This window comes from Diorhabda sublineata, chromosome 8 (assembly GCF_026230105.1).
Source record: "Diorhabda sublineata isolate icDioSubl1.1 chromosome 8, icDioSubl1.1, whole genome shotgun sequence".
Taxonomy (NCBI): domain Eukaryota; kingdom Metazoa; phylum Arthropoda; class Insecta; order Coleoptera; family Chrysomelidae; genus Diorhabda; species Diorhabda sublineata.
Genome location: NC_079481.1, coordinates 10610539 through 10630273, shown reverse-complemented (window position 1 = coordinate 10630273; position 19735 = coordinate 10610539). Strand labels below are relative to the sequence as shown.

Genomic DNA, 19735 nt, shown 5'->3' with positions numbered 1-19735 from the left:
TTGAATTGATTTGAACGCAGCGCTAAAGCAGACAGTGAGTTGTGCGCTGCGAATAGTTGTAATAAGCCTCAATAACCTCAAATATGGAACAGTGTTGCCACTATAGAAGTTTCGTTGTTACAGGATTACCATAACCTCATTATCTAATGGTCAAACATCGTACCAAAACTGTTATATTTATCAGAAAAGAAAACATAAACTGTTGTAATATATATATATATAGAGGTTGAATCATGAAAATCAAAATAATTTTGTATGCGAATTATACGAGGTGTAGTTATAAAAAAACAAGACTAACACTAATAACATGTAATCTCCTATTGAGAAAGCTACTGTAAACATAAAAGTACAGCCGTGGCCTTCATTTAGAGTAGTTTTGGTTACCAATAAAATTACCCACGATCAAACCATCAAAACGCAGACGCTGGTGACTTAAATATCCATCACCTCAGTTGGTTCAAGTTTTCCAACAGAACTGACGATTAGGGGCGGGAAGCCGAAGATTTTGCCAACAGTCACGGACTAATTCAACTTACCAATGACCCAACTAGAGTCCCTGATCGGTATGGCTATTTTGCTAGCTTCTTGTTTCTAACATCAGACCATGATCTATACAACATGACAACATCAGATCACAAACTAATTAGAGCAGCGTACGAACTGAAAATCCAAATACAAAACATATGAAGGATTTCATTTTTATGTTTCTTTGGAACGATGTTACCACCGTTGACTGAAGAATTCATCTTGACAAAAAGCTGAAGAAGCTCGATTGGGTATAAATTTACTTGGTTGCTAAACCTAACCTAACCGTAATCAGAAATTAAGAATAATCAAAAAATCGATCCGCTTCGTGAGCAAATCATGAGAGCAATACGCCGACTGATCCCAGTGGTAATTTGTCCGCCTTATTTGCCAGATCATGTATCGTGCGATTTATATCTGTCTATCCTAAAGTGGAATTAACATCTAATGAAGAAACTCTTTATTTTTAGATTATAATCATAGTAAATTGATCAAACAAAAAAGTAAGTTTGCTATGGAAAAGAAATTCGTATGTTTTTGGAACTGAGTTTTCCACGGGTTAATTGGTATGAGCGAGCTTGGTGACATCACACTAGGTTACAGTTATCGAAAGTTACATCGACGACAACGTGAATAACAAGTAGGAAAGAAAAATTGTGAAAGTTTTTGTTATTTGATAACTACAACTTTTATAAACTAGTAGAGAGTTAGTTAACCTTTATAAATTGTGAATAACCGTAATCAGAAATAAAGAATAATCGAAAAATCGATCCGCATCGTGAACAAATCATAATAGCAATACGCCGACTGATCCCAATGGTAAATCATCCGCCTTATTTGCCAGATCATGTATCGTGCGATTTCTATCTGTTTCCTAAAGTGAAATTAACATCTAATGAAGAAAATTTGAGTGCGTGGTAAAGAAAAACACATCAAATGATTTATTTTTAAATTATAATCATGGTATGGACAAAGGAATTCGTATGTTTTTGAAACTGACTTTTCCACGGGTTCATTGGTGTGAGCGAGCTTGGTGACATCACACTAGGTTACAGTTATTGAAGGTTACATCGACGACAACGTAAATAACAAGTAAATAACTGTATTTTAACTATTACAAGCTTTGTTATTTGATAGCTACAACTCTTGTAAACGGGTAGAGGGTTAATTAATCCTTTATAAAGTGTGAATAACTTAAATATTGAATTTTAAATTATTATAAAAGCCATAATTACTTTCCATATCGAAATTTGATAATGAAATTTTTTTAATGGATAAAATGTTTTTTTACATTAAAACATATTTAAATGCTGTTTGTTGTTACTGTGTATTTTTTAATTGTGAATGTATGTTGTTATTTATTTAATTGATACGTAGAAATATATTATTTTTTGTTATAATTTTTTTTTGTTAAATTAACTAATTAAGATCTATAAAAAATTCCCTAAAGTCGAAATATCTTTTTTTTTATTCAATAATATTTTACGATTGCACTATGGGGTTAAAATTTAAATTTTTGGCAAAAGCTCAAGTTATCCACGGATTAAATTTTTTTTTTAAAATAAACTTTGGTGTAAAAAAGTTAATAGAGAAGACAAAGATTAATTGGATGAAAAATTTTTAAACACAAGTTTGAACACTGACGTTCATTTTGAAATCGAAGCTACGAAATTTTTCCAAATGGTCAAAACAGCTTTCAAAATGAACAAGCTACAAGTGCACAAAGGGCGTAATTTCTTCATTATCTCTCAGCCCGTAGATATACAAAAAAAAAACTAGAATTACATCACGATTCCCACGCTCTACCAACTAGGATAGAATAAAAATCATAAGGAAGGACGCCCACGCGAAATACGTATCCTTTAACGATCCCCGCCGATCCTTCACGAATTCGTACGAATCATAAGCATATAACAAAACGTCTGGTTATAGATCCAGAAGAAACTGCTACGTAGTATATAATTGGGTTCTTTTCAGGATAGTGACGAGTGGTTTTGTCGAAAAAACGTTTCAGTTGGTTAATGTGAACTATTTTGTGAAATAAATTGCTTCAAATAAAAACAAGTAAGTGTAGTTATCTAATAGTTAGAAATAAAATATTTTACCGAGAGTTACAGTATACAGGTTGTCTTAGTAATGAGATTTATGTAAATATATTTTCGATATGATATTCCACTTTATCGTAAAGAATATGAGAATCTATGGCATTAAATCAGGCCCATTTTTAACAAAAAAATTGTAAATAAATGTCAATAGTTTAGTTTTGTGGTATTTTGGATATTCCAAAGATTCCACTCGACCAAATTCGATGGTTAACGTCCAATTTATCGAGTATCTAGCTTAAAAAAACCTTAACAATAATTTACTCCCCTGTATAGTTAATAAAATTTGAATTATTTCGCTTCAATATATCCAATTAAGTAGCCTCTTCATCTTTTACGTCATTTTTTATTATAATACACCCCGAAATTCATAAATTTCGTTAAAACCTTAAAAAATCGTAAATAAATGTCAATAGTTTAGTTTTATTGTATTTTGGATATTTCAAAAATTCCACTCAACCAAATTCGATGGTTAACGTCCAATTTATCGAGTATCTAGCTTAAAAAAACCTTAACAATAATTTACTCCCCTGTATAGTTAATAAAATTTGAATTATTTCGCTTCAATATATCCTATTAAGTAGCCTCTTCATCTTTTACGTCATTTTTTATTATAATACACCCCGAAATTCATAAATTTCGTTAAAACCTTAAAAAATTGTAAATAAATGTCAATAGTTTAGTTTTATGGTATTTTGGATATTCCAAAAATTCCACTCGGATCAAATTCGATGGTTAACGTCCAATTTATCGAGTATCTAGCTTAAAAAAACCTTAACAATAATTTACTTCCCTGTATTATTAATAAAATTCTAAATTCTAATAAAACTCCATACAAGAAAAATTCACAAAGAAACTAAAATGACAACATATAAAAGATTAAAAGTACCAAAAAGAATGAAAAAATATCAGATTCAAAAGACACTGGAGGTGAAAAGTGGACTAGTTTTGGCTTAGAAGCTTCTTTTCGATTAGATTTTAGTATTGTAACAATTTTAATCCATTGTTTTCTAGCAGAATAAATAACAATAATTTTATTTTGGTTCCTCTCCTTATTTTTCTAGATTTCCTAATATGAGCCTACACTATGTCATATTGAAATTACTTTGTTAGTTTTTATTGCTTTAAAGAAATAATTATTATTCCAAATAAACTTAGCGTTCTAAAATAAAATGTATTCACAGCAGTCTATCGTTTTTATATAAAACTATTCGAAAAAATTAAATTATTACCCCTTTCTTTAACCAAAATAAAAAGGAGTCTCGTATTATGTGCCTTTCCCCTATATTATAACTCTTATGCTCAACTGATAGCAAAAGAATAATTTTACTCTTATTGAGCTCATTAACTAATATTAGTGCTTATTAATAAAAAAGGAAGATTGGGTAAATTAATGCCTTAAAATATTAAGTTCACAACAAAAATTTCCAAATCCATCTATGGGACAAATGTTCCTCATAATGTGAAAAAAATCATGTTTTGAAGAGTTGAGTTGAATAATTTGGTTCAAAGAAAGATGCACCTATAGTATAAGTATAAGAGATAGAATGAGACCCAAGAAGTTCTTCAAGTATAGAAGAAATTAAATTACATCTTATTTAAGGATTGTTTATGCCCTGTAACATCCTTTATAACAACTATTTTCTATTTTTTCAAAGTATAAGTGTTCTTATAACATAGTTAGGATATACCTAGCTTCTATCAGTTATAATTCTTTTTAAAATCTTATTTTGAAATACCTAAATCATAATTTTTGCATATATTACCTAACTTAATATTTATATACCCAGGCCTTTAGCTAACCATACTCCTATTGATTATTTCGTTTCGTTCCAATGCATATATGAATTCGTACCTCATTAATATTAATAATGTGAGGTTAGATTATATGATTGAGTTCCCCATTATTATTTTCTAATTTTATTCTACGACTTATGCACTAATATGCAGTTGGAACGTGTTTATAATTACAATCAATAAATTCTTTCTCTGAATTACGTTATAAAAAACCACTATGAAGTTTGAACTACCTTATAATTATATTATATATATAACTAATCGAAAAGAAAATGGATAATTAAAGAAAATGAATCTCCATGAGAAAAACAAAACTCATTAAGACTACAACTAAATAGCATTAATTTTCAAATTACTTCTAACTTCACAGGAGACATATAATACCAATTTTGACTACCAAATAGAATCTATTTTAAAATAACTCTGATTTTTAATAATTTATTTTTTCTCCAACCATCGAAAAATGTTGACATTTTTGTACTATTTTAGTACTCGCAATTTTGCATTCCACTCCTCCTCGCAACTGCAAATATTGCTCGTAAAAAAATATGCACTTTTAATCCTTATAATATAATATACTATATTTCAACTAGTAATAATGAGCGTTATTATATTCAAAAAGTAATTTAATTTACCACTAAAAGATGGCTGAATGTTTATAGATACAAAACTTTAACAATAAACGTCAAGTTTCTTCAAAGTGAGGTTAAGTGTACTAGTTAAAGCTATAAATTGAAATTTAGAATAATAGAATGTGAAAAATATAAATCAAGTGTAAAATAATCATTCACAATTCGAAAAAATAAACTGTTTCGTAATAAACTTCGTAAATTTCCAGAAAAACAAATTAATACGGGGTACTAACCTTACAATCTTTATATTATATGTCGTCTCCGGATATATATTTAATCCAAATGATTGATATTTTAATCACTTCACTAAAAAACACTATTTATTTGGTAAGTTTTTTATGTAATTATTTGAAATACACTTTTTAAATTATCACACTAAACGTACACTAAATTTTATCACTTACCTCTAGCGTCTACCTCAGCAAATAAAAATGGCTACCCTTTTATTATTAAATAATATTTTATAATTTCTTAAGATTTTTAAACTCTAAACTAACATTTTAAGCTTTATATCGCTTATAATTAAATGTTCTGATAGTTAATTATTTCCTGAATACTAAATGGCATTCTTATTAGTTTAATAAATATATTATAGATTATTTTTGATTTATCATCTAGCATTTTATCGCACATATTGATCTATATAAATATCTTGAAATGAAAATGAGAAATATGATTTTCCACTTTATTTCTAACTGGGATTTGCCAGTAAAATAAGTTTTTTCATGAAGGAGAAGGCATTTCGAGAAAAAAAAATGTCTCAAATTGCTTCTGCAAATCGCCCATTGTGTTTTCCTCTTGGGATAAAGTGAATAAAGGTAATAAAGTTAGAAAAAGTTTTTTTTGCTTTATGTAAAGACATTCATAAGTTTGCAAGGGAAATATACTATACACTGGGAAAAAGTTTATTCAGGAAGATATAATTCTTTACATCTATTCACTTTTTCGTTATTGCAATGTCAAGTTGTAATATATTATACAGGGTATTTCAAAAATTGTTGATTATTGAATACATTAAATCCAATACAGGGTGAATCAAAATACAATGTTTCCTATTCTACAAAGGACAATTTTTTGCAAATCATTGTATATTAATAAATAACGTGACTACGGTCAGGATATGTGCATGCTGACATTTTTCATTCATACTAATCTCTAATTTTCTATTTGTACAAACTATAACAAAAATTAATTTCTGAAACAAACACGCAATGTTATGTTTTTGTTAAATTCAATACACACACCTCGTTTTTTGATTAAATAAAATATTAATTATTTCCATTGTGACAACTTGTATTGTGTAAAATTCAATCAATCATCCATTGAAAATTCGTAATTTTCGAATGTATAATTTAGAAAATGTACTTAAATATAAGATTTCGCAACTTTAAAGGCCTATAACTCAGAAACGAGGGATCGTATGAGAAAAATTTTTTCATGTCACAGCATTATTTTCACGTCGAATTTTTTGTCCCGCGACTATACTATTATTAAAAATTTTCATTTTCTCGTTATTGAATTGTCAAGTTATAATATAATATTATACGGGGTATTTAGAAAAAGTTATTTATGAAATTCATAACTGTAAATGTAACTTTCTCGTTTATTTATGAATGTTGACATTTTTTTCTGTTTATTATGAGAAAGGGTAGATAAAATATCCAGCAGAAAATGACTAGTAGTAGTGAAAAGGGTCATTTTAAATTTTTGGATACAATGTCTGTAGATGAATATCAAAATGTTGTGTTACAGACTCAAAATGAAAACTATCCTGTTATTTTCGGCTTTATGCCTCATCGGTCAGAAAGTTAACGCATGGGGAGGTCTCTTTAACAGATTTTCACCAGAAGTACTTGCTAATTTGGGATACGGAGGACATGGTGGTGGAGGATTTTTGGTAAGTGAATTATTTGAAACAAAATGAAACAGAATGAAGAGAAACTGTAACTATCAAAGTTTTTAAAAAAAATTTTGTAATCAAATAAGTAAGGATCGATCCATTTCCACTTTAATCGGAAGTGGTAACATTTGAAAATCTTTTGACTGAGACGAACTCCTCATAAAACACACGTATACCAATTGAGCTCGTCTTACATATACAGAGTGTCCCATGATATGATAGAAACACCTCCATATTTTCTTTATCTTGATCAATCAACTTTTTTACATACAATTCGGACTTTAACGTGAATTTCGGATCTAATATAGATTTTAACGTGCAAATTTAAGGTTTCCTTGCATAATTTGAAGATTTCAAACTAACTAATTTAATAAAAAACACTAAAAAACAACATTAATCCAAGACGGTTGACACGTGACATATGACAGGACAAATGACACACATAATGAATGACAGATGACACACGTAACAATTGAGTTTGAAGTATGGTGGGTGTAGGTAAGGATAACAATATGAGAATATGAAAAAGTGTTAAGTAAAGAAGGGTGGCGTCACATTAGTATAAAAATAAATTCTTTTTAGGTTATATTTACTATAGTAATATGTACATTCTTTGAAATTTGCAATAACAAACTGCTTGAATTACATTCATCTACAATAGCTCCACACCATACCCTTTGTCTACACCGGCGCCATTCTGGAAGGTTTTTATTATTTGATATACATCTTCAACTCGTCTTCCATATGAGTTACTCCTCCTTACCTTTATCTTCCATAAGTTCAAAAACAGAAAGGGTCGTAGATGACTCATGTATTAGAAAAGATCATAGAACATTCACAAATGACAGACGACGTATATCATAGATGACACACGTATCAACTAGGATCATAGACAAATGATATAGAACGCGTAGCAACACAAAAAAAAAGACGTTTGATGCTTGACATGTCAGTATATATGATACACATAAAGGAGGACAGGTGACATATATAATGGATGATATCAAAGACAGAAGTGATCATAGATGATACGCTTATTAGATAGGATCATAGATAAATGATATAGAACGCGTAGCAACACAAAATAAAAGACGTTTGATACTTAACATGTCAGTATAGATGATGCACATATTGGATGAAAAGTGACGTATATAATTGATGATATCAAAGACAGAAGTGATCATAGATGACATACGTATTAGATGGGATCAAAGAACATTGACAAATGACATAAAAAACGTGGCAGCACTGAATACAAAACAGCTGATACGTGAAATATGACTGGCTAGATGACGCATACAATGGATGACGAATGACGCGTATAGTTCATGAGTTCAAAAATAAATCATGAATGATGCACGTTTTAAATGGGATCATAGAACATATGACAAATGACATAGAACGCGTGGCAATACAGGATACAAAGATAGATAACGCACATAATTGATGAGTTGAAATACAGATGGGGCTATAGATGATACTCATAGTACATATAATAAATGACATAGAACGCGCGGTAGCACAGAATACAAGGCCGTTGACATTTGACATATGACAGAATAGATGACGCACATAATTACAAGGCTGTCGATCATGTAACATATGACAGATGGATCATAAATAACAAATTTATATTCTATTGCATAATTTGGTACAAGCTCTAATCCGCATTCTCTCAAATATAGAAATGTTTTTCTTTCAAATGTACTGTAAATATAAATTTGATGAAAAGCTTTCGACCAATAGATGCAAGTCTCGTATTTTATCGTGCCTTTTCATAAAAATCGGTAGAGCGAAGTTTTTAGAGAAAATTAAGTTTAAAAAGAAACTGTGGAAGTTTGTTTGAAAGCTTATCTCTCGACCAACGTAAATTGCATTACCCATTATGCTTCACACGTAGTTTAAAATTGTTTAATATTCTACAACTCACTCGAGCTTAGTCTCGTTAAATCAGAATAAAAAAAAGTAGATTCAAAATGAAAAATGTTCAGAGGAAATTAAAATTTTATCCCCAGTTCCGATATGAATAAATATTTTGACGTTGCCTTTTTCTATACAAAGAATCGAAGTGTTTGTCGATAGTTTTTTATATGAACCTACAAAATTTCTATTTGAAATGAGAATTTTTGAATGTAAAATATAAAAACACAAAAACGTGAATTTTTCGGCCTCTCCCGGTATATCTACCACCGCGAAAATATCTACTTTCCGCCGAAAAAATAAAACACAAAACTTAGGAATTTGTGAGCAGCATACGGAGGTCGCTAAACACGGATAGCACGATAGCGAAGATCTACGAGAATCTGGTGCCCGGGGTGGGTGTTTTATACGTCATCTTCTGGAGCCCCGTGGAAATTCTTTGTGAAATTGGTCAACTACAAACATCCTGAGGGTTTTCGAGGTCGCTGGACCCAAAAATCATGACGAAGATCAGCGATAACCTGGTGCCCTTGGTGGATGGTTTATACGTCATCTCCTGGAGCCCCGTGGAAATTCTTTGTGAAATTGGTCAACTACAAACATCCTGAGGGTTTTTGAGGTCGCTGAACATGAAAATCAGAACGGCAATGACCTGCGAGGTACTTGGTACCCGGGGTGGTTCGTTTATATATCGTCTGACCCACGAGGTACCTGGTGCCTTGTGTCGCTGATTTATACCTCGACTCTTGGAGCCGCATGGTAATGAAATTGGTCAAATATTTACTTCCTGGGGGTTGTCAAGGTTATTGAATACGAATATTATGACTGCGTCGATCTGAGATTACCTGGTGCATGGGGTGACTGGTTTATGTCTTCTCCTGGAGCCTCGTGAAAATTCATTATGAAATTGGCCAAATGTATTGTCTACCGATCCACTTTTCAAATTTTTTCATTATTTCTTATTCGTAATTTGTGTTCAGGTTCTCCTAAATCGAAGCATCGCATCTTTATGTCCTGAAATTCCTAGGTTTTGTCCTTTTTTGTACTTTATTCAATTATTTGCATCCTTAACTACTATTTCCAGCGAAACGAAGGCGAAGAAAACATTTTAGATGAATACATCAACGAAAACAATGAAGAGGATCCCTGTTACCAGAAACGTTGTTCTTCTAACGAATATTGTTGCCCAGGACAAATATGCGTTGACGTAGACGGAAGTGAGTAAATATTTATATATAAAAATTTATCGTTTCCTACTTTTCAGAGTTAAATTTTCCCGTTTTTTTCCATTTTTCCATTGTTCTATACAAACAATTCTAAAAATTTCGACCGTAAAACTATTTGACGAACTTTTTTCGAAATATCAATCCATGAATTTAAAAATGTGACACGTGGTGACCTCTACCGGTCAAATAAGTGACTTGAATATGTCAATTTTTCTAGTTATCGGTACATGTATAAACTTCTTCGGTCGAAGAGTTGGGGAATTATGTAGAAGAGACGCGGATTGTGAATCGGGATTGGTTTGTGCGGAAGCGGAAGTTGGAGTATCGACGCGAGTCTGTAGGCCGCCGGTTCATCAAGACAAGCAATATTCCGAACCATGTAATATGTCCAACGAATGCGATATATCCAGGGGACTGTGCTGCCAACTACAAAGACGTCACCGACAGGCTCCAAGAAGGGTAAATAACAACATACGATTTTGTTAATTCAAAACTGATTTTTTTATATATTTTTTTCCGTTAGAATCAAATATTTTCTTTATTTATGAACAATTATCTCTAGGGGTTAAATTCGTCAAATATGGTGGATTAATTCGTACATTTTACAATAAAACCTAAAATTTTGCTTTATCTTAATTCTAAAGAATGTTTTCCTTGATTCAATACGGTCATATTTGTTTCAAATCCTCATCAAATGAACCCAACAAGTTGTTATAATACTCCCTTTAGATTTTTTACCCGTTTAAATAACTGAATTAGCTCTTAAACCTCCCTTCGTGCTGAATCACCCCTAAAAACTCATGTTTTTTTTGGTATTTATTATGTTGTGGTGGATATACGTTAACGAAACTAATACATCAGCAACGAAATTCAATAAACCACTTTTGTACCATTAAAATTGATGGCGCAGTTTTCCCATGATTAAGTCCACCAAAAATACTTGAGGATTTCACAGACAGACAGCTAAAGATAGCTGTTAAACTCTCCTTGGTACCGATTTATTCAGAGAAACCCATTGATTTGATGTTTTTTTGTGGATTCACGGACAAAAAGTTTTGTCCAGAGGATTCGACACCTTTCAGACTCGAATGTTAGCAACGAAATTCAATAAACCGCTTTTGTAACATTAAAATTGATGGTGCAGTTTTCCCAGATGTTTATCAATCTGAGCTCGATTCATAACATGATTAATTCCAAAAAATGCTTAAGAATTTTACAGAATTCACATTTTCTGCACGAATAACGTGGCAGACAGTTTTCAATAACTGTCAAACTCTCCTCGGTACCTATTTATTCAGAGAAACCCATTGATTCGATGATTTTTTGTGAATTCATCGATACAAAAATGAAGGACCGGAGCATTCGACATTTTTTAGTCTAGAATGTCAACAACGAAATTCAATAAACCACTTTTTGTACCATTAAAATTGATGGTGCAAATTTCCCATGATATTTATCGACTTTAGATGGATTCAAATCATGATTTCCATCCACAGAAAATGCTTGAAAATCTCACAGAATTCACATTTTTTGCAGAAATAACGTGGCAGACAGCTTTCAATAACTGTCAAACTCTCCTCGGTACCGATTTATTGAGAGTGAACCCATTGATTCGATGTTTTTGTGGATTCATGGATACAAAAATAAAGATCGAGAGCATGCGACATTTTTTAGTCTAGAATGTCAGCAACGAAATTCAATAAACCACTTTTTGTTCCATTAAAATTGATGGTGCAAAGTTCTCATGGCATTTATCGACTTGAGATGGATTCAAATCATGATTCCATTCATAAAAAATGCTTGAGGATCCCACAGAACCTATTGTTTCGACTGTTTTTTCGGTGTCTAGGGTTTTAGGGTGGATCCACGGTTACAAAACGGTACGTTGAAAATTTATCGTGCAAAACTCCCATAGTGTTAGCTTGAATCGAACGATGGTACTTTATGAAAAATTCTTAACGACCACGATTTCGACTGTTTTTTGGTCTTTTAAGTTTTATTCGGTGGATTCACATTAACAAATCTGAAGATGCTAAACATTCGACATCTTCCAATGATTAAATACCAATAAGGACATTCAGTAAACCACTTTTTCACCATTAAAATGGATGGTACAGATTTCCCACGGTACTTTAACTTCATTCTAATGATGATTCTTACCATAAAAATCACTTTAAAGCCTTCTAAATCCATAGTTTTACGTTTGTTCTTCATATCACGTGATAGACATCTGCCAATATCTCTCAAATCCACTTTGGTGCTGATTAATCTCAAAAAATCGGTAATTTTGACTATTTTCTTCTCTCTGATGTGTTACAGTGGATTCATGGCTACAAAACTAGGCATCTAGAACATTCGACATCTTCCAATCTCAAATGCTAACAATTTAATTCAGTAAATAACTATTTTACCATTTACAAATTCCCTCAACTTGGTTCAAATTATAATTGAAATTCTTCAAGAGCTATCAAAAGCTGTCAAATAGAAACTAAACGACGTAGCTCATCCAAATTTAACAGAAATCAAATGACATGACAGAAATCAAATGACACATGACAGAATTGGTTGTATTAGGTTAGAAATTCGATAAATCTATTAACTCATCATCTTATATATCTCATCGTTAGTTCATTGCATCAATTTTTTTGTTTCCAGGTTTGTTCCTACTTCAAAGATCCTCTTATCTGCATTGGCCCAGTAGCATCAGATCAGATAAAAAATACTGTACAACACACGGCTGGTGAAAAGAGACTCACCGGCTTAGGTACATTCAAGAGGCCCTTGCACTAAATACTTACCGAGTAATTATAATTCCTTCAAGAAAAAAAAATAACTATACATAATTTACAGTTTAAATTGATGATTTTATTTGTTTATGTGACGGACTGACTTGACATTACGAAACTTACAAATCTTCTAATTTGCAAATTCACAAGTTTCGTAAATCTACATGTTTCTCGGTGTAATTGAAACTTGATACGAATTACTGCGACTAAATATTGAGTGAAAAGTTCGAGCCCTCCAAAGTACTTCGTATCAAGTCATTTTTATTAGTGTACACAAATTGTCTATTAAAAAACGTCAAATGTCAAACGTCAGGCTTCAAAAAAAATATCAAAAATTCACTTGTAATGATTTTATAATTGAAATTTTACAAAAAAAAATCAATATCTCAAATTACTTCATTGAATTAGTCTCTTTATCTAAATAACAACGTAGAACCACGATGGAAATATCTACAATTATATTATTGATAAAATTGTATAGAGTTGAGTTGGGAAGTAACACGACCGTTCCAAAAAAAACCGTGATTCAGTAACTGTTTTGGTTACAGGTTGAAATATATTTTGATATTTGTAGTTCAAAAAAGATACCGTGACAAAATCACGATAAGAACATATCGTCACATCTCCAAATTTTCTTCCGGGGTAGTATTTTACGTGAAACATCCTGTATTAGGGTGGAAATGACGTTAAGTTGGAACTAATTCTTTCAGTTACTTGATGTTTTGATTTTAAAATGAAACTATGACAAAATCACGGTATGAACATCCCGTCACATCTCTACACTTTCTTCTGGAGGAGTTATTGATGATAAAACACTCTGTATTGACATGAAAATGGCGTTTTTATTTGTTTGTTGATACTAGTTCCTTCGTTATTTGAAATTTGTAGTCCAATAAAGATACTGTGATGAAATCATGGTATGGAATATCATCACATCTTTAAACTATCGTGCAAAACCGTAGGTAGAGATGGAAGTGGTATTTGTATTCGTTTTTTGGAACAAGTTTTTACGATTACTTGATATTTGTAGTCCAAAAAAGATATTGTGACCGAAATTACGGTATAGAATATCGTCACTTCTCCAAAATTGCTCCTTGGAGAGTATTGTTGGTGAAAAACTTTGTGTTGAGAAGGAAATGACGGTTTTATCCGATTTTGGATATATTTGTAGTCCAAAAAAGAGACTGTGACGAAATTATGGTGTGAACATATCGTCACATCTATAAACTTTCTCTTATAGAAAGTATTATTGGTAAAACGTCCTGGATTTGGAAGAAAATAAAGTTTTCATAGGTTTTTTGAATTGAGTTTCTTCAATTACTAGATATTTGTAGTTCCAAAAAGATACAGTGAACAAAATCACGATATGAACATATCGTCACATCTCTAAAATCTCTTTTGGAGTGAATATTATCGGTGCAACATTGTAGATAGAAATGGAAATGACGGTTTTGGAAAAAGTTAATACGATTACATCATATTTGTACTTCCAAAAAGATACAGTGACAAAATCACAATATGAACATATCGTCACATTTCTGAAGTGAATACTATTGGTGCAACATTGTGAATAGAAATGGAATCGGTATTTTGATTCGTTTTTTGGAACTAGTTCCTTCAATTACTTGATATTTGTAGTTCCAAAAAGATACCATGACAAAATCACGATATAAACATATCGTCACATCTCTAAACTCTCTTCTGAAGTGAATACTATTGGTGCAACATCGCGGATAGAGATGGAATCGGTATTTTTATTCGTTTTTTGGAACTAGTTCCTTCAATTACTTGATATTTGTAGTTCCAAAAAGATACCATGACAAAATCACGATATGAACATATCGTCACATCTGTAAACTCTCTTCTGGAGTGAATATAATTGGTGCAACATCGTAGATAGAGATGGAATCGATATCTTTATTCGTTTTTTTGGAACTAGTTCCTTCAATTATTCAATTACTTGATATTTCTAGTTCCAAAAAGATACAGAGATAAAATAACGGTGTGTACACACAGACCCATCTCTAAAATTTTTCGTGTATCTTTTTTTGTACAAAATCGACATTTTTATTAGACAGTTTGTTGTTTAAACAAACATTTAGATCGAAAATAAATTGTTTTATGTAAACATGTCTATTGAATGAGGTGTTTTAATAGTTAGTACAATGTTCCGATCGATGTTTTTTGGCCTAGGCGTTAATAACAGATTCAAAGTAGTTTTATAGAAAAGAAAAATGGGGAAAACGCACACCCACAATACAAATATCTAATATACTTCTTTGTATAGAACGCACATATATTTTACAGATATTTTTAACTTCTATCTGTGATGATTTGACGTGAATTTAGTATAAAGACTCGTTTGAAACTTTTTCCAACACAAAAAATAATAAATTTCATTGTATTTGCAAGGAAACAATTTTTAAACCAAAAGAAAACAATTAACTGAACAAAACAACAACAATAGAAGCTGAAACTTCTGTTTTTGTCATTTTTTTTAGTGTACAATATTACAGAAGTCCACTTCACATTAATTGTAATTACACAAATTTCTTGTTCACTCACATATTTTGTCAAGTACATTTTGAAAATTTTTATATTTTACCACTAATTATGTCAAAAATATTTTTTAGAATAGTAAACATTAGTACTACAAAAGCTATTCAAAACTCTGGTACCCTTTTTTTAGTTTACAATTTTTATTTTTCTTAAGTGTTTTTTGGTATTTTGTGCCTTATTTTCAATTTATAAACATAAGAAATCAAAATGGTAAAACAGGATTTTACTATATATCAATATATATATATATATATATATATATATATATATATATATATATATATATATATATATATATATATATATATATATTGATTGTACAACATCGAGTACTTCCAAATATCAATTCTCACGCCATTTTCGTGTAGTTTCTTAAATTTTTTTCCATCTAAAAATTACTTCGTTATCATTTTTTTTTGTAAAATTCTTTTTTCAACTATTAAAAATTCTAGTTCTTAAATAAAAACATTTATGAACTACCCTGTACAGTAGATAGCTCCTTAAAATAATGCATATATTCCTTTTTTTTTTTTTAATTTTTAAACCAAGGAATCCGTCATAATTTTATTTTAATTCAGGTAAATTGCTCCTGAAACCGACTGTTTACAAATTATAAAAAATTTTGAAAACACGTTTATTGAAACAAAAAATACAAAAATTCATTTAGTGCCTGTACTAGATTTAGCTGTCAAGTGTGTTTGGATCATTTCGAAGTAATTTTCAAAGATATTTATATACAGAGTGGCCCAATTATATCCAAATTTAAAAAACTAATTTTTCAATTTCATATCTAATGTTTTCCATTATTATCTTCAAACTTCACTAAAATGTATTTTTATTAAATAAAATAATACTTTGTCATTAAAAACCTACACAAATATGTCATCAAAAAGGAATAAATAGAGGAGATAAATGAAATAACCAAAATTATGATTGAAAATACAATAAACAAGAGCTTGCAGAGAGAATAAAGTGAAAAAAGAAATAATAAGTAAGAAAACAAATAGGAAGATCAAGTAAGAAACAAATATAAGAACCAAAAAGAAAATAAAGAGAAAAACCAAAAAGATAATCAATGGAGGACTAAATAAACTAGGACGAAATAAATGAAGGAAAACTGAAACTGAAAAGATGAAAAGAAAAACCAAAAAGAAGGAAAATCTAACATCTTTAGATACGAGGAATGCTTTTGACTCTGTAAACGGAACCAAATAGGCCCAATAATTTGTTATACATGGATGAGAAACAAGAAAACAAAGACCAAGTGGAAAATTAAGAGAAGAACCAAGAAAAAAACAGAGAGGGAGACCAAGAAGATAATGGAAACAAACAGTTGAAGAAAATATATCGAAATAATTGAAATCTTGGGAGAATATGTGGAGTATACGTTGGATGAAGCTGATGGAAAAGGAAATCCAGAAAAGAGGAGGATTAAATCCACTTACTTAGATCTGAGAATGGCTTCTGACGCTATAGATAGAACCCAATAGGCCCAATAATTTGTTATACGTGGTTGAGAAACATGAAAACAAAGACCAAGAGGAAAACTAAGAGAAGAGCCAAAAAGAAAACAGAAAGAAAGACCAAGAAGATAATGGGAAGGTGAACAAAGAAGAAAACTGACAAGATAACAGAGAAGAAAACTGAGGAGAGAACAAAGACAAGGAACAAGAAGAAAAATATTTACTAGGTAATTTATAGAGGACCAGATAATGGGAATATGACGAAATAAATGGAATAAAGGCATTCTAGTAAAGAGGAGAATTGAATCCAATATACTTAGATCTGAAGGAGGCTTTTGACACCATAGAACCACCTAGGTTCAGTTATTTCGTTATACGAAGATAATTTCAGTTCAGACCTCCAAATTAAGTCAGTTAAAGAAGAAATATCTCACTTCTTACCGTATGGAAACCCATCCTAACACATGGTTCAACCTCTAATGACACCTCCCACCTCTTAGAAGGCGTGTGATTTACCTGACAGATTTTAGTGTCATATTATTGTGTTGTGTGCTTATCCCTCGATCAAACGTGAGGGAAATTGCCACTGGGTAATTCTCCTACAAGACAATTATATTTAAACCACTTGCTTTTGCAGTACTGCCTGTTGAAGTCCAGCTAGACCATGAAATTAAGTTTAACGATACAATCGACGTCTTTCTAAGGCTTATAACTTGATAATCCTTCATGTTTGGAAATAAAAATATTAAAGCGAAATTAACGGAATCCATTTTATTAAAAAAAAAGCAGTGCATCGAACGGCGTCTAATGCGACAGCAACCCTAAATCCGTCTCTGATAATTGGTAATATTTTTTATAGATTCGGTTCAAACGAGTTTTTGACTATTTAGAATTAGGAGCAAGTTTTAAAAAAATAATGACGATACGAGATTGATACATATCATAACATACATATCATATTAAAACTATATCGATGTTATTCTACATATTATTAATTGATATATTAATAAATGTCTATAAGCAATCAATTTATTTTTATTTTCCATGAAAACCCCGAAAAAATAAACTTTCGATTGAGTATTTCATAGTTAAATACTTTTTATCGAATTTATATAGATTATCCTACAAAAATAACTAAAAGATATCATACGGATTCGAGTTTCGCTTAACCACACGTATTTCGAAACGAATTTACTGTCAAATTAATTATTTGTGACATATCCTGATATAGTGACAAGTGTGAGACGTCATATTGACATTGAATAGAATAGCCGTCTACTTGTTCAATAGGTGCGCTTAAATCTATGGTTTCCAACACCCTAAATAATTTGATCTACTGAAATGAACAGTTTCTATAGACATATCACGCTTTAAGCTCCGCTATGGCAGACCTGCAATCCCTTAATCTTTCGGGCTAGACAAATAGACAGTTTCTATAGATAAAGACGTTGTAAACGTCATTTTGGCAAACCTGCAACTACAATATAATTGGAACTAAAGAAGAACACTGTTTCTAATGACATATGACAGTTTTTGTGTCACTATGGCAGACCTGCAATCCCTTAATCTTTCGAGTTAGAGAAATAAATAGTTTCTATAGACAAATGACGTTTTATACGTCACTTTGACAGACCTGCAACTACTCGATCATTCGAAATACAGAAGAACACTGTTTCTAATGACGTATGACGGTGTTTGTGTCAATATGACAGACCTGTAATCCCTTAATCTTTCGAGCTAGGCAAATAGACAGTTTCTATAGACAAATGACGTTTTATATGCCATTTTGAAGGCCTACATCTACTAGATCATTTGAACTACAGAAAAACACTGTTCCTAATGACATATGACAGTGTTTCTCTCAATATGGCAGACCTGCATCCCTTAATCGTTTGAGCTACACGAATAAACAATTTTTATAGACAAATGACGTTTTATACGTCATTTTGGCAGACCTGCAACTACTAGATCTTTTGAACTACAGAAAAACACTGTTTCTAATGACTGTGGTGCCCTTTAAGTCAATTATTTTATTCTTTTATATCTATATCTATGTATACACCCTGTACACTAACTGTTATTTATTTATAACCAGGTCACCTATGGTTTGGTGATATTGCAATTTACTGTCTACGTAGGTAAACTATATCGTAATTATGAACCAATATTATGTGTCATCATTAATTATAAAAAGGTAATTCCAAACTATTAAGACAATAGAAAAATGGTAAAGTTCAATCGCTGTTTAATTTCTACCCCTCGTTATGGCCCAACATTACATGACATATGACAGTTTTTGTGTCACTATGGAAGACCTGCAATCCCTTAATCTTTCGGGCTAGACAAATAGACAGTTTCTATAGATAAAGACGTTTTAAACGTCATTTTGGCAAACCTGCAACTACAAGATAATTGGAACTAAAGAAGAACACTGTTTCTAATGACATATGACAGTTTTTGTGTCACTATGGCAGACCTGCAATCCCTTAATCTTTCGAGTTAGAGAAATAAATAGTTTCTATAGACAAATGACGTTTTATACGTCACTTTGACAGACCTGCAACTACTCGATCATTCGAAATACAGAAGAACACTGTTTCTAATGACGTATGACGGTGTTTGTGTCAATATGACAGACCTGTAATCCCTTAATCTTTCGAGCTAGACAAATAGACAGTTTCTATAGACAAATGACGTTTTATATGCCATTTTGAAGGCCTACATCTACTAGATCATTTGAACTACAGAAAAACACTGTTCCTAATGACATATGACAGTGTTTCTCTCAATATGGCAGACCTGCATCCCTTAATCGTTTGAGCTAC

The 19735-nt window shown here is 31.2% G+C and overlaps 1 protein-coding gene across 1 annotated transcript; it reads left to right on the top strand.

The window, feature by feature from the left end:
- Nucleotides 1-2422: 2422 nt before the first annotated feature.
- Nucleotides 2423-15736, top strand: LOC130447431 (ITG-like peptide). The gene is made up of 5 exons (XM_056784246.1): nucleotides 2423-2589; nucleotides 6809-6953; nucleotides 9961-10093; nucleotides 10320-10561; nucleotides 12758-15736. Exons 2-5 carry the CDS (start codon nucleotides 6816-6818, stop codon nucleotides 12890-12892), a joined length of 648 nt encoding a protein of 215 aa, XP_056640224.1. The 5' UTR covers nucleotides 2423-2589; nucleotides 6809-6815; the 3' UTR covers nucleotides 12893-15736.
- Nucleotides 15737-19735: the final 3999 nt, after the last annotated feature.